Below are 11,080 nucleotides of genomic sequence, written 5' to 3' on the forward strand. Positions count from 1 at the left end.
CCCCGGTCCAGATTGTTTCCCAGGAAAAAGTAAAGTTTCCCAAAGGCACGGGGAGGGATGGGTGGCCCACACATCTGTGGGACTAGGGCTGTGTGGAGCAGGTCATTATCATATGAAAGGAGGAGGCCTGAGCGGGCTGGGAGGAGCCCAGGCTGTCACTTGGATACCAAAGGCAGACGGGGACGGCAGAGGGGGCAGGGGCCCCACACTGGGGCGGAGGGTGTAGGCTGCTGGGGCCCTGGGACCCACTTCCTCCCACTTGAGCCTCCTCTCTGGCCCGGGGGACACCCACAGGGGTGGCAGGACGGTGCTGCAACTAGACTGCTCCAGTGCCCTCTGGGTGACCTGCCACTGTGCCCCTGAAGAAATAGAGTCAAATGTTAAGGACAAAGGAGTCTCCTAAGACTCCAAGGGAACAACTATGACCCGGATTGGGGGCGGAGGCTCAGGGAGGCGCTTCTTGCTGTGCAGAGGCTGGATGAGGGGGCTGTCACCCAGGGCAGGGAGTTCAGGAAGTTCCAGGTCTGAGGTCTAAGGCTCTGCCGCTCAGCTGGCCGGCCCTCGGCTTCTGTGGCTGTTTCCAAGGAAATCGCAAAGCTTGCACGCTGCAGGCCTCCTCTCCTCCCAAGCTCCTCCCTGGCCTTTCGGTTTTCCGGGCCGGCTGAGGTCCTCCCCGCACTTCGGTTTAGATCTCTTCTTGCAGCATCAGCGGCCCCCACTCACTTTCTGGCAGGGCCGTGGTGCAGGCAGCATCCTGTCAGTTCACAGGCGGCCGCCCCCAGGCCACGGTCTTGCCCTGGGGATGAGGGACCTTCACACAGAAAATGGCCACTTTCGTAGGAGCCACTTGGCAGTCGGGTCTGTGCTGTGGCAGAGGCTCTGGGCACAGCAGCCTCCACCAGGAGCGGGCAGAGACTTGGGCCCCCACTGAATGGCTGTCTGGTGTCCTTGGGGCCCTCTGTGCTTTGTGCCTCTGCTGTTCTGGAAGAGAGTGGAACCTTCTCGTCTTTTTGCTTCCCGGACGGAGCCTGTCCCTGGCTCAGAACCAATTGCGGTGGAGAGCGGAGGAGGGAGGCCATGGGAACCACTCCTCTTGCCCTGCTGAGGGTGTCTGGGTGGGACGAGGGCCCCCGTGGACCCAGGCCAGGAGGCTGCTGTGGGGGAGGAGACTCCAGGGCAGCAGTGACAGCCAAAAGTAGCAGCTGAGAGAAGAAAGGCCAGTGCTTTCTTGGCTTGTGGGGAGGCAGCCATCACCAGGGCCACAATACTGTGAAGAAACCAGTGCACTTCCAAGTTCGTGGTGAAACAAAAGACACTTGGCAGCCGGGAAGGCTTTTTTTTTTTTTTTTTTTTTTGAGATGGAGTCTCACTCTGTCGCCAGGCTGGGGTGCAATGGAGCGATTTCAGCTCACTGTAACCTCCGCCTCCCAGGTTCAAGCAATTCTCCTGCCTCAGCCTCCCCAGTAGCTGGGACTACAAGCATGAACCACCACGCCCAGCTAATTTTTGTAAATTTAGCAGAGACGACGTTTCACCATGTTGGCCAGGCTGGTCTGAATCTCTTAACTTCATGATCTGCCCACCTTGGCTTCCCAAAGTGTTGGGATTACAGGCGTGAGCCGGGTCGTCGCAGAGCAGGGACTCTGGGCAGCTTTGCCCACATTCTCTGTGTTACTCTGAGCTGCACAGTTCTCCAAGGCCCAGCTGGATTTAAGGGCCTTCCCACAGGTCTAGAAGGCGCAGATTCAGATGGTAGGAAGCCACAGGCTGTGCAGGTGGAGCCGGTAACAGCTAGCGCCCTGTGCATTTCCAGCGAGTCCCAGCATTCCGGGAGCAGACCCGGTGAATCATCTGGGAGCTCTATGCAGAGACGGTCTTTCTTCTTGAATTAGTTTCTGGCTGTTGCTCTAGTTTGGGGGAGGGATGGGGTGGGGAATGTTAGCAAAGGAATTAACATGAAGGGCAGTTGCAGGCTCTATAGGAAAGTTCGGTTCACTGCATTCATGTATCTGGAAATAGAGTTCGGGCTCTTGGCATGAACTCTTGACGTTAGGGCTTGATCAGTCGTGCTCTGGGTTTGAGTCCCGCTCCAGGAGAGCACGCGTCCCCAGCAGCCGCTCGGTGCAGAAGGCCTCTCCCCAAACCCGGCTCCCGCAACTACAGAAACAAATGATTTCGTTGGGAGAAGCCTCTCCTCCAGAGCTTTGGGGGTGGAAGGGGAGTATCCTTTCTACAGGAACCAGGAACAGGAATGAATCACAGCACCAGCCAAGACTTCACAGGGAATTTATTTTGTTTGAAAGGGCAGAGGGGGACTTTACAAGAGTCTGAAGCTGGTAACTAGAAAGAAAGATAAATAAAATACAAAGCCAGTTTGCTGTGGCAAATTCCAGAAAACACACTGAAAAAAACCTTTACAGTTTAAAACTGCTTCACTTTATACATAATTACAAATTAATATACAGCATCTGGGTTATAACCCGTCTTTGTATTTAATAGGGTTTAGCACGGAAGTGTCCATAGAGCATTTGGAAAGAAGCAGTGACAGCAGAGGTATCCGGGGTGTCCCAACCACCCTCCTCCCCGTATCTCCCCTGGGAACCCCACACGGGCAGCAGAACACAGGAGAGCAGGGGCCAAGGCTGAACCACAGGCACCTCACCAGGAACGCTCCAGGGCCAGTGCACAGGGACTGCCCACGGCCTCAGGTGCTGATGAAGGGCAGGGGAAAATTTCCCGCCGCAGAAGGGGTGGGGTGTGTGCTTCCTGCAGAAGCCCCTCGGGACTGCAGCACAGGTGGCCCCAGCCGGTTGTAGGGTAGGTCACACACTTCGAAGGCAGGGGATGAGTGTGTAAGGTTGCCCCTTCAGGGCCTGTCAATCTTTTGACAAATTAGATAAGTACTTGGAAAGATGCCTGTATTTTCCCTTCCTTTTTTTTTTTTTTTTTTTTTTTTTTTTTTTTATGGCAGCATTAAAATACTTTTCATTGTAAAGCCCGGCCAGCAGGCAGTGGACTCTAAGGCTCTGGTGAACTAGGAATGCTCCGCTACATTGAAAGGAAAGTTCAGATCCAAGCCCAAACTCTGCCCTCTTCTTTGTCTCTGAGGATGGGGGGGCTGGCTGGCTGGGACATGCCTGGAGGTGGCCACACACCTGGGCGGTCCTGCGGAAGGAGGCAAGGCACACGGATCTCCACAGCCGCTCCCCTTTCATCCACAGGGTTAGCTCTAGGCTCCTGCTTTCCATGGACATCCAACCACAGAGCGTGCACATCGTCACCTCACAGCCACTCTCCCTGTGACCACTGAAGCCCATTCACCAGGACTGTCTTTCGAAACCTCCTCCCAGAGCCTGGCTGTCCTCTGGGCACAGACGGACCACCCATCATTACAGTAAACCTCAACTCCAATGCAAATACCAACATCCTTGGGAAGAAAGACCTGAAGGGAAAAAGCCCTAGAGACAATGATGAAAGCACTTCTGCGGACAGCAACTCAGCAACTTCGGCTTCCAGCTCTGGCCCCTAAGGGCGTGGTCCCACCCTGTACTAAGGCAGGGCTTATCAGGGTGGACCCTCGCACACACTAACACCTCCCCTCTCCCATGAAGACACAAAGCCAAGGGTCTCAAAACTTTGTGTTCACGACAAATACTGAGGCCTAAGGAAGGTAACGAATAGCAAAGGGGTGAAAATTAGCAAAGGGGTGACTCTCAATAGTATTACCCTGAGACATATAAGGGGAAAAAAAGGTAAGATTCGTACCTTTCCAAAAAAAATCTTGGTAAGGACTCTTCCCTCCAGAAGCTCTCACGGGGGCAGAGGAAATACTGGCAAGGGTTGAATGTGGCAGTTTGCATGTTTTTAACCCTCTCCATTTTCTAAGAAAACACAGCCAATACATTTGATTGTCTCGAAAGTGAAACCAACCGATGAGAGCGTTTAAAGTGCACGTGTCACCCAACTGGGATGACAACTGAGATGACTGGAATTGAGAGAAGATGCAGCCTCCTTCCATGAAGTTCACTTGATTCTGGAAATCTGGGGACTCTGGATAGTAATTCCATCTCTCCCCCCAAAATAAGCACAAGTTCAGGCCCCTGCTTTGTTTAGCTTGGAGAACATGGCATCCTGGTGTGGGAACAGTATGGGGAATTCAGTCCGAGTCACCCCAGAAAACAACCCTTTCTCATGTGAGAGAAACCAAGACAGGCCATTAGATCCAGCAACTACAGCATTGTCAAGGTCATGAGCAAAAGCACAGGCAGCCACCATCCCAGTTAAATCCCGAGCACAGGAACAAATCCCCTCGAGGACAACTTCCAAGGAGGAAGATGACGACAAAGGTATGTGAGCACAGTTCTTGGTAAGTGGATCTTTCTGCACCGCAGACTCTATTCCTGGATGAAGGCGGGTGGCCAGGGGAATTCTGGGCACTACCCTTCTGATTTTAAACTTGTCCAACCAGAACCTGACCAAATCGCTTTAAGTTAGTGGGGTCTGGACAGAGGTGAAATCTCCATTTTTAAAAAAGACGGCTAAAACAACCAAGACAGGGGAAGCATCACAGCTGGGGGGTAAAAGGCACTCTAACACGGAAGTCAAGATCTGTGGCCACGTGCTCTAACTTCATCCACGGTGTTTTTGTGAAGAGCACGTACGCGATTTAATCCAATCAGCACCAACCCCTTGATGTTCCAAGCCTGGAGAACAGGGGCACCCGGCCTACATCTACAAGGAGAAGAATGCAGGTTCAGTACCGCCCTCCTGCGAACGCCGGGAGGGGAACTCAGAGCCAGTGACCAGAACAGACAGCCAAGCCCCGTGGTACATCTGAGGAAAGTCACAACAGTTTCAGCTGTAACTTGGAGTTGCATGGCTTGGTGAAAGAAAGCAACTTAGCTTTCTGTTTAGGGTCTTTGCAAGGGGACATGATGTTTTCAACAGAAAAATCAGCAGGTTTTGGCCTTGAAGTCTGTTTCTAAAGGGTAGGACTTCTCCATGACAAAAAAAAAAAAAAAAAAAAGGCAAGGGTAGCTCAGAGGTGGCGAATTTCTTCATTGTCAAACAAGGGAGAAGACATCCTTTGGTTAAAGAACAAGATGGGGTGGGGGAGGGAAGGACATGGACCCCTCCCCTTAAAATTTCATCTGGGCCTTCAAGGCACTTGGAAAGACAGAGTGAGATGCTGGCTGTCACTTCACTGTGCATTGATCAGGTAAGTTTAGACTCTTGGGCTAGTCCTGGTTCACCCTTAAAAAAGAAAAACACAAACACACATATACAATAAATAAAACAAATCTAGGCTAAAAGTTCCAAACCAGACCTCTTTCAAATAAACTGAAAGATAAATATCTCCATCTGCAAGGCCAGCTTGCAATTCATTAATAAGCACCAAGTTACAGATTTTCTAGGTGTGCTCAAAGCCCCATGCTTCTGACGGGCAAAAAAGCAAGAACTGAAGGCCACGTTTGAAGCACAGAATTTTCCACGGCCTCCCTTCTGGTGTCCGGGGCCTCCGAGGGAAACATCACCATGAACCATCCTGCACACACCAGCTGGGGAGAGCCTCAAGCGAACACAGATCAAAACACATCAGGAAAGCAAAAGCAAAGCTGAGCAGCAGGCAGCAGCTGTGGCCTCTTTCAGGGGCAGAGTACAGTTCAACAACAGACCTTTAGATTGAAAACATTTTTTAAGAAATCCAATTTTGCCAAGGCCTCCTAACATCAAAAGGGCACTTTCACAACCACGCCCCCCCCGACCAGCTCCTCTCCAGGTCTGCACTGGCAGGACCTGCTACACATGGCTTAACCCTTCACCTGAACCCCTTCTCAGCCAGCTGTCCTAACTCCAGAGCACTGCTTCTGCCCGGCCTGGGCGGGAGGCTGACCCCTGGCGGTGGTGTGCCTACAGGGCGCGCCCTCACCCAGCAAGGGCCCGGCGGCTGCTATCTGGGAGAGCCACGATGGGGGCTCAGGATCACAGCCAGAAGGCCGTGGCCTCTTCTGAGTGGTGACAACCAAAATGTCATGCTGCAGGGATAATGGTGACTAGGCCACTTCACTTTAATCTGTGGCCAAAACATGTGGGTCAACATCCTGGAAAACCAGCGTATTTCTTCTGGATTTGATGACGAAATGAGATACTATGGGTTTTTTTGTTGCTTTAGTGCCCGAAACACCGAGATCAAGGTGGTGAAGACCACGTGTTTTATACACATCAAGCCTTCTCACTGTTTCACAAATGTCTGTCATCCCAGAAATGAGAAATACATGCAAAACAGGGGTGATATGTGCACGGGGTGGGCTATAGGATTACCGGGTGAAGTACTGATGTGCAGGGGCTCCAGGTCAGTCCAGGCACGGCCCTTGTGCTGAGCTAAGCTGCCCAGATGGCTGGTGCCGACCGGGCCCTCTTGTGGCATTCCCCACATGTGTATGCAGACAGGTCCCCGGGTATGTACACAGGTCAAGTCTGGAACATCTGCTGTTTGGTTTTGTGTTCCCCCAAATTAAAGGCAGTCAGAGTTCCAGACCTTATTTGGAAATGCTCTTTTAGTCTTTAGGAATTCCTGACGTGTCCAAAACCATCACCTGTACTTACGAGCCACTACTTTCAGTGTAATCCTGAGTAGGGCCAGCCCAACCTGAGAGTCCTGGGCAGTCACAAATCACGGCCGAAGCAAGAGTCCGGGCCTCCTTCCCCACCCTGACACTCAGATCATCTGTTCCTTCTTGTCCAGGACCTGGGGCTGCCCAGGAGGACTGGACGCTGAGGAGCAGTGGGCGTCCAGTGTAAGAGACTTGTGCATGCGGGGACAGCAGGAGAGGTGGGCTGGCCAGGACCAGGAGGCAGCTGCCTCAGCAGAGAGGAGGGTCAGCAGAAGATCTCTTCACCCTCTGCTGATACTTCTGATGTGGGACCATCTGAAAAAGTGAAAAAGAATAATGAAGAAAATTCAGAAAAACTGCTCCTTTCACTGAACCTCCTCCCCAACCCAAAGTCTTCTGTAATGCAAATAGGTGACAGGGGCTTGTGGGCAATTAAGTTTCTACACACTGGGGTTTCTGAATGAATTTGGTTAACAAGGTTCTTAGCGGCATCCTTCCCTGTCTAATGCACCCTTTAACTTTGACATAAGCACTAGAATTTATAAAGAGGCCTGAAAAACGTAAATTTTTTTCTTTAACCTCCCGCACAGAAAGGAGAGATCAATCCTAAAGAGAAGGGTTCAGGCGGAAAGTGGCACATGAACGGGGAGGCATCCGGTGTATTTCAGCCACAGGCTCTGTGGCCACCGGCACGTTAGTTAACCTCTGTGAGCTTCAGTTTCCGCATTTCTCTGGGGGTTAGCAGCGCCACCTTCATACGGTCACGTGAGGGTTAAGGCACCAGGCGCTAGCTGTTATCAAGGACTATCTAGGCTGAGAAAAGCAAGGAGGACTTGAATGACTTCATTCAGAGGTGAGCTCCAGATCCTCAATAATGCCTTGAAAATGAAACCCATGCTCTCTGCTTTTGCACATGTGCCACACGGAATGCAGTTTTGCTCTCTGAGACGCGGTCTCACTCTGTCCCCTAGGCTGGAGTGCAGTGGCTCAATCTCCACTCACTACAACCTCCGCTTCCCAGGTTCAAGGGATTCTCCTGCCTCAGACTCCCAAGTAGCTGGGACTGCAGGGGCGTAACACCACACCCAGCTAATTTTCTGTATTTGTAGTAGAGACGGGGTTTCACCATATCGGCCAGGCTGTCTTGAACTCCTGACCTCATGATCTGCCCACCTCGGCCTCCTAAAGTGCTGGGATTACAGGAGTGAGCCACCGCCCCCAGCCAGAGTAGGTTACCGCTCTCTGATGGACACTCTTAGCAAGTGGAGCTGGTGAGAAGGATGGCAGCTTGGCTTCTGCGCACCTCAACTGTACCCTTTTCAACCCCACCCTGTGCCACTAAAATCTGCCTTCTCTCAGAATGCAGAGACACTGTGGCCACAGGGAGAGCAGGTAGGGGTGACTCACCACCGGGCTGAGAGCGGCTGGTTTTGTTCTTCTTTTTTTTCTCCTTCTTTTCCTTTGGCTTAGCTAATCCAAACAGGCGGGTAGAGGCAGAGGTGGATGCAGGGGCCTGGCTCTGTCCTTCTGATCCTTTGTTTGTCTGACTGGTTGAACTCAGTATGTGAAAAGGCCCCTTATCTTTGTGTGTCCGAGACATGCTGTTCCTTTTTGGGGACACTGAAAGCTCTGAGTCCAATGACCCTGATTTGGCTATGGAAGGTGCAGATGGCGAGGGCGGCTCCTCAGCACTGGGGAAGAACGACGGGATCCTCATCAGCTTGGTATGTGGATGGGAAACCTGTATATATTCAAGAGAAGGGGTTTTCACTTGGAGACCGTCGGCGCCCCTGATGCCCATTCAATAAATCCTGGCTGATTCAACTGGGTGTGCTGGCTGGGTGCTTACCTGCCCCTGTCACCTCTACAGAGTCCACCTCTTCTGTGGACTGCATAGAGCTCAACGGTTCAGAACTTCTCTCTTTCATTAGCTGCCCTCCCCCAAGTAACATCTATAAATATGTTAAAAATACCAACTTCAATACCGTTAACACTTTTATTACAAACAAACGCTGGTGTCAAAAAGCACCGACAGTACCTTTGATGGGGCGACTTAGAAAAGAATTCCCACTCCCTGAAGAAATAAGGAGAGCCGCTTAAGACTGCTCTATACAGGGATGCAGATAATTACTTTAGGGCAAAGGGATTACAGAAGCCTGTTTAGGTTAGAGGGTAAGTGGAAAAGCCGAGCTGACACCAAGAATCCTAGTCTAAGGTTAGACAAAGATCAAGAGGATCATCTAATCTGGTTTCTCTTAGTTGCCTGGGAACCTTTCTTTGTCAAAGCACTGATGATTTCATTGGGATGGGGGTAGAATCCATCCTTATGTCATAAAAAGCAACACATGGCATTTGCTGCTCCCCACCATATATCTGGCAGCCTCTGCAGAAAGCTACACCTGTCCCCCACTCTGGAAGATGTTGGTATAATTTTCTTTCATGGCCAAGGTCAATCAATCAAACAAATGGCAATATGATACGCATTTCAAAACACGGGCAGATCTGTGTACGCCCGGGCTCTCCATCTGCCACAAGCATCTATGTTTCTGAATAACCAAGGAATATCACCGAAATAAACTCAGGAGTGAGTGTGCTGAGTAACTGAGAGCCTTCCCATATCAGCAGCAGCTATAGAGAACGAAAGGCTTCATCAGCAGTAGAGGGGCAAATCGGGAACTATGCAGAGTGCCGCTTTCTCAGTATCCCCAAGCAAGAGTATCATCATCTGTCCACAAGAGGAGTGGCCGCCTCCCCTACTTGCTGGGGTGGGCGCTTCCCTCTGTAACCGACTCCCACCGATCCTACCACATGGGTTATTTCAGCAACTCTGGCAAGAGAGCCACTTCCTGCTGGCTCAAGACCATAGGCACCACGTGTTCTGGGCTCTTTGATTCTTGCTGTGCTTCTCCACTAAGCTACAAGTTCCTTCAGGGCGGGGCCATGCCTGATTTCTCATGTGGCACAGAGCAGTGGGGCTGCTCCTAAAATCCTGGTGGCTGACTGCCGTTTTCTCAGATACTGAGGCTCTTCTGGCTGACGGAAGTGCCAGCTCCAAATATCCACCACGGCCCTGGCCAGAACACCCCAGCATTTCCATTCTCTTCTTTAGCCTCTTAAGAGATGCAAAAAGCAGAAAAAGACTTTGCTCCTCTGCCTCTTTCAGGGTGAAACAAAGATTCTTTTTTTTTTTTTTCTTTTTTTGAGACAGTCTCGCTCTTGTCACCTAGGCTGGAGAGCAGCAGCACAATCTCAGCTCACTGCAACCCCCATCTCCCAGGTTCAAGCAATGCTCCTGCCTCAGACTTCCAAGTATCTGGGATTACAGGTGGGTGCCACCGTGCCCAGCTAATTTTTGTATTTTTAGTAGAGACGAAGTTTTGTCATGTTGACCAGGCTGGTCTCGAACTCCTGGCCTCAAGTGATCCGTCTGCCTCGGCCTCACAAAGTGCTGAGATTACAGGCGTGAGGCACCATGCCCAGCTAAAAATTCTTAAAAACAGGTTCCCCCCCACCCTGGAGACAGAGTCTCCCTGTGTTGCCCAAGGCTGGTGTCAGGTTTCCCTCGCACCTCAGCCTCCTAAAGTGCTGTGATCACAGGTATCAGTTACTGAACCTGGCCAAAAACAGGCTCTATATCTCTGCTCACTTTCTTAGAGTGCTTAATATACAGGGGTCTTAAATCAGTATCATTAGGTTGCCTTCGGCAGTGAGTCCCATTACCTGACACAGGTCCCGTTCCGCCTGCCTCTGGCCCAGCCGCTCTGCCTCACGGCGCAGCTGCTCCTGCTCCCTCTCGAGCTGTTTCTGGGCAGCACGCAGTCGCTCCAGGTCATATTGGTACGTGCCCTTCTTCTGCTGGAGCTCCTCCCGCTCCTTCTCCAGGTCCTGCTGCCCCTGCTGCACCTTCTCCTCGCGCTGGGCCAGCAGGGCCTCCCGCTCCCGCAGCTCCCTCTCACGAGCTTCCCACTCGCGCTCACGCCTGCGCTTCTCCTCGAGGTACTGGGCTTGCTGCTTCTGCAGGTTGGCCAGGTCCTGGCGCTGCTTCTCCAGGCTGCGCTGCTTCTCCTGCTCAATGAGGGAGCTCGGGCGGGACAAGCTGCGGGTGAGCGTCCTCTCGCTCAGCACCAGCTTCTGGTCCTCAATGTAGCTGTCCTGCTGCAGCACCACGCCCTGAGGAGGCACACAGAGGAGAGCCCTGCAACTCTGGCCAGGGGGGCAGCCAACTTCTGGATCCCTCCTGACCCCACAGCAGGCGACACCAGGCACTATGACGGACCAGGACTCTCCCCTCACTTTTCAAGCCCATCTAATAAAAATGCTCAAGGAGCCGGGCGTGGTGGCTCACGCCTGTAATCCCAACACTTTGGGAGGCCGAGGTGGGTGGATCACGAGGTCAAGAGATCGAGACCATCCTGGTCAACATGGTGAAACCCCGTCTCTACTAAAAATACAAAAAATTAGCTGGG

General features: G+C 52.0%; 1 protein-coding gene across 1 annotated transcript in view; it reads right to left on the reverse strand.

Moving 5' to 3' along the window:
* Positions 1 to 2,269: 2,269 nt before the first annotated feature.
* Positions 2,270 to 11,080, reverse strand: part of AKAP13 (A-kinase anchoring protein 13) — a 261,930-nt gene continuing 253,119 nt past the window's right edge. The window contains exons 35-37 of the mRNA XM_037731692.1: positions 10,335 to 10,784; positions 8,022 to 8,355; positions 2,270 to 6,929 (exon numbers count right to left, since the gene is read on the reverse strand). Of these exons, the coding sequence (XP_037587620.1) occupies positions 6,880 to 6,929; positions 8,022 to 8,355; positions 10,335 to 10,784 (834 nt within the window). The 3' untranslated portion in view covers positions 2,270 to 6,879. The remainder of the gene's footprint in view (positions 6,930 to 8,021; positions 8,356 to 10,334; positions 10,785 to 11,080) is intronic.

Source organism: Cebus imitator, unplaced genomic scaffold, assembly GCF_001604975.1.
Source record: "Cebus imitator isolate Cc_AM_T3 unplaced genomic scaffold, Cebus_imitator-1.0 Scaffold416, whole genome shotgun sequence".
NCBI lineage: Eukaryota > Metazoa > Chordata > Mammalia > Primates > Cebidae > Cebus > Cebus imitator.